The 12,792-nt window shown below is 42.1% G+C and overlaps 2 protein-coding genes across 3 annotated transcripts in view; both read left to right on the top strand.

The window, feature by feature from the left end:
* The window catches only part of LOC139662305 (ena/VASP-like protein), a gene marked incomplete at its 5' end in the record, with an annotated part of 8,021 nt that extends 6,375 nt beyond the window's left edge, over positions 1 to 1,646 (top strand). Inside the window, one exon of the mRNA XM_071540961.1 lies at positions 1,435 to 1,646. Within this exon, the coding sequence (XP_071397062.1) occupies positions 1,435 to 1,472 (38 nt within the window). The remainder of the gene's footprint in view (positions 1 to 1,434) is intronic.
* A 2,672-nt stretch (positions 1,647 to 4,318) lies between these two features.
* LOC139662302 (transcriptional repressor protein YY1-like) lies at positions 4,319 to 9,362 on the top strand. Of its 2 annotated transcripts, none has more exons than XM_071540955.1 (5): positions 4,319 to 4,971; positions 5,859 to 6,021; positions 6,877 to 6,937; positions 7,513 to 7,671; positions 8,234 to 9,362. In XM_071540955.1, exons 1-5 carry the CDS (start codon positions 4,437 to 4,439, stop codon positions 8,414 to 8,416), a joined length of 1,101 nt encoding a protein of 366 aa, XP_071397056.1. In that variant the 5' UTR covers positions 4,319 to 4,436; the 3' UTR covers positions 8,417 to 9,362. The 2 variants fall into 2 exon arrangements, with proteins under 2 accessions (XP_071397056.1, XP_071397055.1); XM_071540954.1 differs by having other exon boundaries at positions 5,871 to 6,021.
* Positions 9,363 to 12,792: the final 3,430 nt, after the last annotated feature.

The following is a 12,792-nucleotide window of genomic DNA, read 5'->3' on the forward strand; positions in this document are numbered from 1 at the left end:
TGTTAATGTAAGCCTAATGAATTCCCAAATTATGTAATCAGTCTTCAGTTTTCAGATTATTACATTAACCGGCAGTTACATTATAAAGACTGTAACATATATATTTTATTACAGCATTAAAAATTACTATAAATTAGAAACATTCAACTTGTTAATGGAATAAATTCTGAGATAATGTAATAAAATCAAAGGAGTAACACCTCCACACTTGCTCCATGCCACAAAAATTTAATAGTGACAATGTTTGGATCCTACTTGGATCTTCGTCAGGTCAAAATGTTTGAAAAGTGGAAACCACACCCATGTTTATACATCATACACACCCATAGGCTGACAAGCTCTATGATGGCAGGTGTGGTTAACCATCCAAACTGCCCAGGGTGATAAACCTCCAAAAGTAATTATCAGTTCAATAAAGTACATAGAACAATAGTACAAAACAGTAGTACAAAAGCCATACTTCAAAAATATCAAACATACATGTATATCTTATATATAAGCATAAGCATAATATCAGATACATACAACATCCCATATATCAAAATCTACATCACCTACGTTCAAAAATATTGTATTAATTTAGAGGAAAAGAAGAAATCTTAAATTAATGTAATCTGTTTTCTGTTTTTTATCTGTTTTCTATGTACTTTATTGAATTGTTAATTATTTTTGGATGTTTATCACCCTGGGCGGTTTGGATGGTTAACTACACCTGCCATCATAGAGCTTGTCAGCCAATGGGTGTGTATTATGTATAAATATGGGTGTGGTTTCCATGTGTGGTCAAACATTTTGACCTGACGAAGATCCAAGTAGGATCGAAACGTTGTCACTATTAAACTTTTGTGGCATGGAGCAAGTGTGCAGGCGTTACTCCTTCTTTCATTGACACAGTTTTCTAGCCTTGCACCTACGTGATGTGCGTATAATTACTCTCCTTCAACTTATAATGTAATAAAATCAGATTATTACATTAACTGGCAATTGACTTCATAAAGAGGGGAAACATATTTTAAGTGATTATGCAATAATATTGACTTAATGTAATAGTTCATAAAGATAGTAAGAATGTGATAACTTGGGTTATTACATTATTAGTCAATATTATTATTACATGATTGGTTGAAAATATACTACTATTATAAAGTAATAATTGCACTAAAGTAATGTGATTTTATTACATTATTCAGCAATTTCTTTCAAGTTTTATTACATTTTGACCAGTTATTACATTATTACTTGCTACAATTTTAACATTGTGACCATCAGTATGTTTTCATGCCACATTTGTAAGTCTCACCATGTTATTTACATTTTGTTTTATTTCCATGCCCATTGAATGCAATATGTCCTTTCTATCCCCTCCAGAGGTTGAATCATCACCTTAACTTTGTCCCCATGTTTTTTTTCTCTCTCTCTCTCTCTCGCCTGCAGCCATTAGACATGAACTCAGTAGAATTAGCACGACATAATCTTTCAGAGCCACTCCCCCGACGCGCCCCACCTTTTCGAACCATCGCCCCTGCAGCAGCTGCTGCGGCCCGGAGGAAGAGGAGTCAGGAACGGAGGCCCCAAACTGTGACATCTACTCTTTCTGTTTCTGCTGCGGTGTCGAAGCAATGTGGCGACGTTGCTGCGGCACTTCAGAAATGTCTCTTTAACATTTTGGTTTGGTTTTTTCGTTTGGAGAGGAAGACGTGAACGGGGCACACACTCTCGCACTGATTACTCTGATTACTTTAAAGTCTCTGTCTGTCTGTTCGCCCAGTTTGTTCCTCTGTCCTCGGCCTAAAGGAAAATGGATAAAATTCAAATGGTTTTTTTTTTGTTCTGCTTTTTTTCAGAAGATTGTTTTAAAATTTTGTTATTATTGCTATCATTTTCATTATTATTACTATCATTTTTATGATTGTCAATGTAATGATGTATATTATGAGTAGTGGTAGATTAGTGAGTACAATGGTAATAATGGGGAAATGATAATGAGAATATGATAGTAATGATAATGGTGATAAACATTATTGCACATCATTTTATGTCAGCCTTTTGTATTTTATATTGGTCGTTTTCATTTGGTTTTGTTTTAGATACGATTACAAGCACATGCAAATTCCTTTCTCATCATCTGACCTGGAAAATTTTTTAAAAAGTTTTTTATCCTTTTTCGCCAACACAGCTGTGTGTGGAATCATGACTGAAAAAGACCTGAAACAGAAGGTGGAATAAACTATTGTTCTTTGGATATTGCAAATCTTATGAACAAAAAAAATAATACACCAGAGTATTTGTGATCATGTTGTTAATAAAATGTTTATTGGCTGCAAGGATATGGTGAAGTATTGTTCATTTTATTATTTCCTTTTATGACAAAGTGCTTCCTGGTTTGACAACGAAAAAAAAAAAGATACACACTAAGTTTAAAATGAATTCAAATAAAACTGTGAACAATGTCTTGGATAAATGAGGCCGTCTCTTTCATTTTGTCTATTTCATGGTTGTTTGTGTGCTGTTTTGATGCCAGTCTGCCGGTTATGTCTGGCTGTTATTTCTCCTTTCAGTTTTGATTGTTTTGAAATGCCTCTCCATCCCGACATAAGGCCCTGGGCTTATTGAGTGGGTGCAATATGTTACAGCTGCTGCAACACAGAAAACTGTGAAACATCTGAGCCGTTTCTGTGCTAATGCCCTTATTGTGTTATACAAGTGTTACATACAGTGTAGGATGCTGTAGTATATCAGGATGCTGTTATACTCACCTGCCCTCCAGAAACATTTAAGTAGATTCAAGACATAAACAATACAAATAATGCAATGTATAGTATATTTCGTTTTTCCCCTGCAGTGTGTTATGACTGCTATTCTAAAAAAAAATAGTTGTCATAATAATTTACAGCTATTAAATTCCCCCTAAGTTTGTCATTTGATTATATTATAAATTCATAGATTCAATATAACTGCTGCAGTTACAAAACCCTTGACTATAAAATGTGATATATGAGTTTGCGGCAGCCTCTTAGATTTGAACGCACCTTTGGTTTCCCAAAAATGTTACATGCTGCTATTTTTTTACTCTAGTATGCCATATCTATCTATCTATCTATCTATCTATCTATCTATCTATCTATCTATCTATCTATCTATCTATCTCCCTCCACTGGTTTCAAGGTCTTGGTGGAAACATGAAGGTAGGTAGCAGGAAGATTAAAATGGGTTATCATTTGTCCTTACAGATATTAATATCAAAAGCTATTGGGTATTTTATGTTTCCACAGCCTTCCATGTACCTGCGACATATGGCAGGCGGAAAAAACTGAAACTAATGAGAAAACAAGGCACATATTGCTAGATTAGCTCACATAATAGCCCACAAATTATGTTTGAGAAAATGTGATTCGCTTTAGAATTGATGATTCATACTTGATTCAGTTAAATTGAATGTAAATGGGTTTTTAACACAGAACAAACTAGATTAGTGCTAGTTCTCTGGAGTGTGGCTTTGGGAGGGAGTTGTTCATGTTGACAAATGTTGATTCATACTGAGGAGCGGCAAATCCTTACTAAACCAGAGCAAAGTGAGAGGTATTCCCCTTCAGACTCAGCTTTGGTCATGCATATTTGTAATGCAGCAGGGGCAGAATGTGTCTGTCTCCATACTGCCACCTGGAGATCAGACAGGTCAGAACTGATAATAAAAATCAGATGATTAACTCAGTCTACTCTTTTTAGACTGGGTGGCAGATGCAGTGACTCAACATGTTATGGTTTTTGCAATGATAAGGCTTTTATCTGTGGTGCAATAAGATGTTGGGCTTATTGTGTGGTGGTGGTGGGGTTTGTACCTCATGCACTGACAGAAAGTAGAAATATATATATATAATAATAGGAGACTCCTGGAGGGGCCAAAGTAGGGGCCGGAGACCCCCAGGGGGACTATTTAGAAATAGATCAATTTTGTATTATTGCATTTAATAAAAGTTAGCCCAGTGAGAGAACAGAATACAAGAATGACTAAAAAAAAAATGAATATTCTGATCAGAGGTTTCACTCTCTTGTCTGTTACCTCCCTGCGTACAGTATAAATTATGTACAAAATCATACTTATTAAAAATATATATATATATATATCTTCAAAGGGAGGTTCCTGAGACAAATATTACCGAATAGGGGTACTATCTTAACCCCATATCTATGTAGGGGTCTCCGGCATGGGAAAAGTTTGGGAACCCCCTATTATTACCAGGTTCACCGAAGTCTCGCGATGTTTCGACATGAGAGCATAGTGGCGACGAGAAGTGGCGTGGGACGGAGTGAAGAGAGTTGTTATCGAAGAGGGAGAACAGACAGAGGCAGGAGCAGGGGGTGTGTTTGTGGGGCCAAAAAAAAAAAACCGAGCACAACACGGCGTGAATGAGAGAGGCAAGCTGGCGGAATTCAACATGGCATCCGGAGATACGTTGTACATTGAGGCGGACGGCTCGGAGATGCCGGCCGAAATAGTGGAGCTACACGAGATAGAGGTGGAAACGATACCGGTGGAAACTATCGAGACCACGGTGGTCGGGGGAGACGACGACGACGACCAGCCCATGATCGCGCTCCAACCGCTGGTCACGGACGACCCCAACTCGATCCACCACCACCAGGAGGTGATCCTGGTCCAGACCCGGGAGGAGGTGGTCGGCGGGGACGACTCGGACCTGCACACGGACGGCGGGTTCGAGGACCAGATCCTCATTCCCGTGCCGGCTCCCGGAGTGGAGGACGAGTACATCGAGCAGACTTTGGTGACTGTTGCCGGGAAAAGCTCGGTGGGTCGGATGAAACGAGGAGGCGGCGGCGGCGGCAGTGGGAAGAAAGCTGGGAAAAAGAGCTATTTAAGCGGTGCGGAGGCTAGCGGTAGAAAATGGGAGCAGAAGCAGGTGCAGATAAAGACACTGGAGGGGGAATTCTCTGTTACAATGTGGGCGTCGGGTAAGTAACGCTAGCCTGGCTCTATCTGTCAGCTCCGGTAGCTCGTACACCCCGCATTGTTCATGCTTGGTTGTTAGCCGTTGCATGAGGCCTTGTTGCAGGGCGTTGTCCTCCTGCACCAGACTAGTTCCTGGAGTGGTCCGTCGCACCGCCAAAGCAAGCGCAAATAATGCAAGTTTTCGATGCAAAAACGCGCTGTGGCAGATTGAAATGTTTTTGTTTTGAAGGGAGGCCATGTTTTAGGTGTTGCTGGGCGCCGCCATATTCCCCGAGACTAGTAAGTATGGCGGCGGCCCGAAAAAATGGCGATAGTTCGGGCAGGCAGAGATGGCGGCGGCGCTTCGGGGAGAGAGAGCAGACTGCTGGGTTTAGGATATCAGCAGGCCGCAAACTGTGGCGCACATACGGTCACCTGCAGCTGGCGTGCACTTGAAGAATAATGCGGGATGTGCGGGAAGTTTATTATGAATGTAAATTTGTGCTAGTTGTTATTTAGCCAGCAAATCGTTTAGCTCTTAGCCATGGCTGCTGGTGATAGTAGGTTAACCAGACAGCCCGTAACGTCTATCACCGTCTGTGTAAAGTGTTGATGGTGCTGCAGGTTTCACTTTCCAATGTAATTTTATTAACCACAATCACTGGTCATTAGTGTGCCTTTATGAGCCGCAGCAGATTAACGAATATTGGCAAAGATGTTAGGTTATCAGTAGTAATGGTTACCTAAATCTCGTGTTAAAATTATAATTAAAATGTAATGCATTATGTAATAACTTATTACTCAGTGTATCCTGCTGGCCGAGGCAGCTGCAGATATATTTGACCTCCTTAGACGTGTAGCTAGGGAAATGCCAGTATGTTATCGGTTCAGTCTCTACAATGTGTTCTAGATGACAATAAAGACATTGACCATGAGTCAGTGGTAGAAGAGCAGATCATCGGGGAGAACTCCCCTCCGGACTACTCGGAGTACATGACGGGGAAGAAGCTGCCCCCTGGCGGCATCCCGGGCATCGACCTGTCAGACCCCAAACAGCTGGCCGAGTTTGCCAGGTGAGTGTGTGTGTCTGACTGTGCCTGTTATCCCTAAGCAAACACACCCGTTTCCTGAGAAAAGCACACACACACAATTGACACGTACTAGAATGAATATTTCACACAGGACAAGGCTGTCATTTGTGCAGCAAGATAACACCATGCAGTGTATCTTGAATCACGATGAATTGTTAGTCAGATTTGGTGCCAGACTAGGAGAACAGTTTGTCCCTGGTACCCTGCACAGTCACCACTCTTTTGCTACTCTTTTGCAAGTGTTTATCGAGAAAAGCAATAAAAAATTATGCTCATAACATTACTGTCCAAAAGTGTCTTGGGTCTTTTTGCATTTACCAGAATCCATAGCTGTCCAGTGCAGTCAGACAGGTTGTTGACTGTCATCAGATTGCTCTCTGTACTCTAAAGGAGTCGCAGTTTAGGGCCTTTTGGTCCAAACCCAGCCTTGTAAGTGCTGGTCAGTTTACTACACAGCAGGCTTACATTTTATTAAGAGAACATAGTTTGTTCACAAGGTCCCACAGAACCACATGACATTTTTCATGGTGTGTTTTTATTATTTGCCTTAATTACTTGCACTCTTAACATTTCTCCACAAACCTACCTACCTACACACATATACCGCCACCTGGGGTATAAAATTTTAAGTGAGGCAACTGTTACCTTGACAGAAAGCCTTGCCCGGCTGCTGGCTATTGATTAACAGTAAAAAATATAACATCTAAACTGGACCAGGAGATGAACTGTGTTAAAGCTCTGTGTTAAAGGGTTGGCCTTGATTGTGTGTGTGTGTGTGTGCGCATGTCTGTTTTGTGTTTATTAAACTCTCGACCCATGTCGGTTTTTTTAAAACAGGATGAAGCCCAGGAAAATCAAAGAGGACGATGCTCCCAGGACGATAGCTTGCCCTCATAAAGTGAGTGTGCTGACCCGGCCCCTCCGAGAAACCTTCCCACCACTTGACTAGCATCTGTTACCATGAATGTAATGGTTCTCTATGGGATTAGTAGTCTTATGTTGTTGCTTTGTTATTTTCAGTGAAATTGAGAATTTCTTGAAAGGTTATTTCAACATGGAGAAAGCTCTGGGGTGTATGGATTTCTGTGTACTTACAAGAAAAATCAAACTCTATTTGAACCCTACATGTTTGACTAATGTGCTGAGGTTTCCTTACATGTTTGACTAATGTGCTGAGGTTTCCTCGCTCTATGAGTAGTTGGTATCACCACAAGTGGATTGGATTGTGTATAGATAAGGAGAAAACAAGGCAGTTGCACCCCTGTTCAGGATCCTAATTCAAAGAAAAGTTAGTAGATGAATTATTTAGAAACCTGATGAAAGCAAAGGATACAAAACACAACACATTTTATATTTGTATTTGTGTACAAGAGGGGAAAAAACACTGCTTTTAAGCACCGTTTTAAGAGTTAAAACCCCTGATGAGACTTGTGTTGTTTGCTAACCCCGTGCTGCACTGTCTTTCCCCCCCAGGGCTGCACAAAGATGTTCAGGGATAACTCAGCCATGAGGAAGCATCTCCACACCCACGGGCCCCGCGTGCACGTCTGCGCCGAGTGCGGCAAGGCCTTTGTGGAGAGCTCCAAACTCAAACGTCACCAACTTGTTCATACGGGGGAGAAACCCTTCCAGGTTGGCATCTGCACACACCGCACCCACACACAGTTATATTTACATTGCATTTACATTTCAGGTATTTAAGCCTATCGTTCTCTGTCTGTCAAATAAGCACACCCATACACAGTCAAAATTCAAGCTAAGGAGAATGGAACAACTAATTGCTCACTTACAGGGTCCAAAAGTAACAAGCAGCAAGCGGTAAATGCCAGTATAATTTGTCTTTGGCAGATAGATCAATACGCGTCACCAGCCACGCTGACTGGTAACATTTTGAGACGGTAACATTTGAATGCCTCGGTTAAATAGTCTTTTGCTTGTAATTTGAATCTTGCACTTCATGGTGAATTGCAAACATGATCCATTATGTGAGTGAGCAAATTTTAAATGAACACACAGTCCCTGCTTCTGTACACAGTGATTTCTGATTTCTATGAAGAATTATATTTTGGTAGCAAAAATAGTAGGGAATTTTTTTTTGTTTATCAGTCCTTGTCAGGTGAGCCAAAAAGGAACTTTCAGACGCTGCATCATCCACTTGAGTAATTATTCCCTTGTTCTTCTCTTTCCTCTTCAGTGTACCTTTGAGGGCTGCGGGAAAAGGTTTTCTCTCGACTTCAACCTGCGCACACACGTGCGGATCCACACTGGAGACCGGCCCTACGTCTGCCCTTTCGACGGCTGCAATAAGAAGTTCGCCCAGTCAACCAACCTAAAGTCCCACATCCTCACACACGCCAAAGCCAAAAACAACCAATGAGAACCCACCCACCAGCCTCAAGCCACACACACCCAGAAAAAAACACAACGCATCTTAGCAACACACGTGGAACCTCGTTTGAAGACGGAATGAAAAGCTTGAGACTTTTTGATTTAAAAAGAAAAAAAAAACAGAGAATAAAAGACTTGAAAAATAGTGAAATTCAACTAGTTTTCCTCCCTCCCCTTCTTCTGCTGTTGTATTGGCTGAGGAACATGGTGACTATTCCCCAAACACCCGCCCCTGCCGCCACTGTCCTTCTCTTTCTCCAGTGGCGCTCAGTTGCCAGAAGATGGAACTAATGGACAAACACCAGAGACTATTTTTACCACAGAGCGAAGAGAGAAACAGCAATCTGTCCTTTTTTTATTTACTTTAAATTAATTTTGCTGCATAGCTTTTATTTTTTCTTTTCCTCCAAGTGTGCATATTGTACACTTAACTTGGGCTATGTTTACTAAAATTGTGATTTTTCTCCTGCGTTATGAGATCTGTACCTATGATATGAAAGGCCTCGGCCTTGTGTGACCCGTTTCACATGTATGAGAAGTTAAAAAAAATCTGTTTGTTTGCATTTCCATACCTTCTTTGGTTGTATTTTTCTCTAACCACAAAATAACCTTGTATACTTGTATTGTATGGCTGTATTGAAATTATGTAGACATAGATAGAGGCGTGATTTAAAGTGTTAACCAATTAAACTTTTAGTCATGAGTTGCTTTATCTTTTCTATGGACTGTCTTTACACGGATAAATGAGTAATATAAACTTACTCAGAGCCTGTCTCAGTTAAAGTATCTGAAACGTACATTAAATTGACTGCGAGACCATCACTTTCTTTGTTAGAATGTAATGTACAGACGTCAACCATTAACTTCCTTTGTTGATATTTACACCCATGTATCTCAACTGCCCACAATAAAATGGGTCATTCCAACCCTGTTGAAATAGCCGAGTGCTTTTACTGAGTGCATCTTTTTGATTGACGAGTGTTTGCTATTCATTTTAGACGCAAATGCTTTCTGGTACATATATTAGTGCTAATGGCCAGACTGCAGCAATTATCCAAGCGTATAATCCTCCAGCCTGCTGGTGGTTATCAAGTCTAAATCTAATCTTATGTCTAAATTCCTATGGTGAGGGAATATCCCATGTGCCGTCCCATGCATATGTATATTTTTTTCAGGGAATTAAAAGCCCCAAATGTGTGTCTTCATTCATATTTAGCTTGCACACGTTCTAAAAGCTGCAGTGGCTCGGTGGGATTTCCTCCCTTTGCACGTCTCCACTTGCAAATTGGAGTTTACACTTAAGTTCATGCCTGTTCTGCTCAGGCAGCAGGATTACCACACTGTCTACCTCAGCGTCCTGCCAAGATGCTGCTGCCAGGAAGCCTTTGGGCCTGATCCTTGTCATCCTGCTGCAGACTCCCGACTCCCGCCCACACCAGCTTTTACTGCCACCTATTGGCAGTAAGTGGTAAAGACTTTAACCAGGGTGACAGCGCTGTCCACGGTGCTGAACCCGTCTGCGCCCTTTGATTGTAGAATAAAAGGGATCAGCTGTGACTAAAAGGCCGTGACCAAGCCTGCTCGTTTGAAGAGCTTCATATTGTATGAGAACAGCAGGAGTTCATTATCTGCGTTTCTCCTCCTCCTCACTGTCTGTTGAGGTCTCAGTCTGAGTGTTAAAGAAAAGCAAAAGGGAGCCGAGTGGCTTTCTTTTTTTTTTTCCTGAAGAAATACATTGATTCAGCTCAAGTGCATTCCTGATGTCTTATCGGCTTTTTAGACACCGAAGAACTCAGATGCACTCGCTGACTCGCTGCTTGAAATTCAGAGCCCGATGCACTTCCCTCTACCTGAGACCGCAACAGTCTGACTGGGGTTTAGCCCACACCGTCTGTGTGTGTGTGTGTGTGTGTGTGTGTGTGTGTGTGTGCGTGCGCGCGCGCGCGCGCGCGTGCGTGCGAGAAAGAGAGAGGGTGAGAGAGCAAGTTAGAAAGGGAAAGAGTATATGTGTGTGTGCGTGTGCGTGTAGGCTATATGTGCGTGCGAGCATTTGCATGTGCCCCGCGTGCTTGTGCGCGTGCGTGATGTGTTTAAAGCCCGATTCAGGCATGATTCCACTTGGGGGTCTCCTGTTTTTTTCTTTTCTTTTTTTTTTTTTCTAACGGGGTATTTATTCATGCGATTGGTTGTTTTGATTGACAAAGGCAGGGGAGAGTAAATGCGCTACTTGTTATGCAGCTGAAGTCTGTCAAGCCTCCAACACCTGCTCTCTCTCTCAGATGCTTATTTCATTATGGCTTCTCCCTCCCAGGAGCCAAGGCACTTGTTTTTTATCCTGTGCTACGTGTTTAACCTGGATGTTATTCTCTCTCTCTCTCTCTCTCTCTCTCTCTCTCTCTCTCTCTCTCTCTCTCTCTCTCTCTCTCTCTCTCTCTCTCTCTCTCTCTCTCTCTCTCTCTCTCTCTCTCTCTCTCTCTGCTTCTTTGGCCGAGTCTTAGGCTATTTGCAGCGGAGTGTGATCTCAGCCACAATCTCTATACGCCTGGATTTTCTTTCATCAGTTTTCCCCCTGTCCCTTTCTCTCTCCCTCTCTTTCTCTGGCGGAGAGCAAACAAAGGTTTATCACACTGAACCAAACCGAGCAGCCCGGCACGAGGGCAGCCTGCTGCCGCGGCACTAAACCCTTCATCCGTGAATGTAGACTAAATCAGGAAATCGTACAGATCGACCTGATCAGCCCTCTGTGGTTTATTATTTATTTTACATTTCTTGATAATATTCTTGCAGGATCCTTCTCTCGTCGGCGCTTCATGGGCGCCTGCGGTAAACTGATTTTCATAGTCATAGGTAAATAAAATTATTATTATTTCCTCCAGTGGGAGATCAAGAGGCAAAAAAAAACAACAACATAAAAATATAAACACAACCCTATTATAGCCTATTTTCGACAGTAATTTATATTTCCCCCCCTGAAAATACCATGTCTTCCTATAACTTACACCAGTTTGACATTATTTTATGATTTAGGGCAATAGCCTACTGTGAATTTAGGTCATAAAGATTTGTGTCAACCCAAAAAGGTGAGTAAACTTAATTCCGTATATAAGGAGTTGAGCAAATTTAATTTTAGGTGGGTTTACCTTGCAATACATCCCTGCTGGTTACACAGTCAAAGTCTGTCCATGACTATTATGCTTAACTCATCCATGGCTCTCTCTATCTCACAGCCAAATGAATGGTAACGTGCGCAGCATTGTTTCTGCACAGCTCAATTTCATCTGCAGGTCAAATCTCTGAACTTAAATCTGTTCTAGACGCGTTTAAAATCTTTTCAAGTGCTTCGTTTTTTTTTTCGCGGTGGGCACAGATAGAGATGCTATTTCCATGCAGAAAATATGTTGCCAAGGTAACAGAGGAGGGTGAGAGAGAGAGAGAGAGAGAGAGACAGAGAGAGAGAGAGAGAGAGAGAGAGAGAAAGAGAGAGAGAGAGAGAGGCTGAGATACTCCCTGAATACCAGGACTGCCGCTGCAGACGCAGAGCACAACACTCCGCCCTGTCAGCATCAGCAGAGCAGATTCTCAACCCATGTAAAACACTCATTACACATCTGAGAGCTGTCTGTGAATGTTTTAAATGTCGAGGCAGGTTTTATCCGACCAATATAGGCTTTCTCTCTTTCTGTTTACGTCTCTCTCTCTCTCTCTCTCTCTCTCTCTCTCTCTTTCTCTCTCTCTCTCTTTCTCTCTGTCTCTATATATACACCAGCTTCTCTCTCTCTCTCTCTCTCTCTCTCTCCTCTCTCCCTCCTCCCTCCCTGTATATACCTGATATACCAATCTCCTTGCCTCTCTTCCCCCCGCCTCTCTCTCTCTCTCTCTCTCTCTCGCTCTCTCGCTCTCTCTCTCTCTCTCTCTCTCTCTCTCAGCCCCCCTCTGTATCCATTTCCGTCTCTCCCTGTATGGACAATACATTATATACATCTCTGTCTGTCTGTCTGTCTCTCTCTCACCCTGTATATACCTGTGTCCTTGTCTCCTTCTCTCTCTCTCTCTCTCTCTCTCTCTCTCTCTCTCCGTGTCTGACTCTCTCTATAGGTTATATATAGGCTACCAGTATCTCTCCCTCTCTCTCTCTCTCTCTCTCTCTCTCTCTCTCACTCACTCTCATCAACCACCAAACGTCTATCACAAATCGACCTTTATTTGATGAATGCTTCATTTCAGGATCCTCATCACGTCCAACCTCTCCTCCGCCCCCCCCCGCTCCCCCGCTCCACCCCACCCCGGTCACTAAAAGGTGCGCACTCTCTTCAAAAGAGTATAGCTATTGCATCTACATTTCATATCACTGACTGTAACGCTGCA

This window comes from Centroberyx affinis, unplaced genomic scaffold (assembly GCF_046629955.1).
Source record: "Centroberyx affinis isolate AG114_WGS23_722 - 3 ecotype Tasmania unplaced genomic scaffold, CSIRO-AGI_Caff_v1 ptg003754l_1, whole genome shotgun sequence".
NCBI classification, from domain to species: domain Eukaryota; kingdom Metazoa; phylum Chordata; class Actinopteri; order Beryciformes; family Berycidae; genus Centroberyx; species Centroberyx affinis.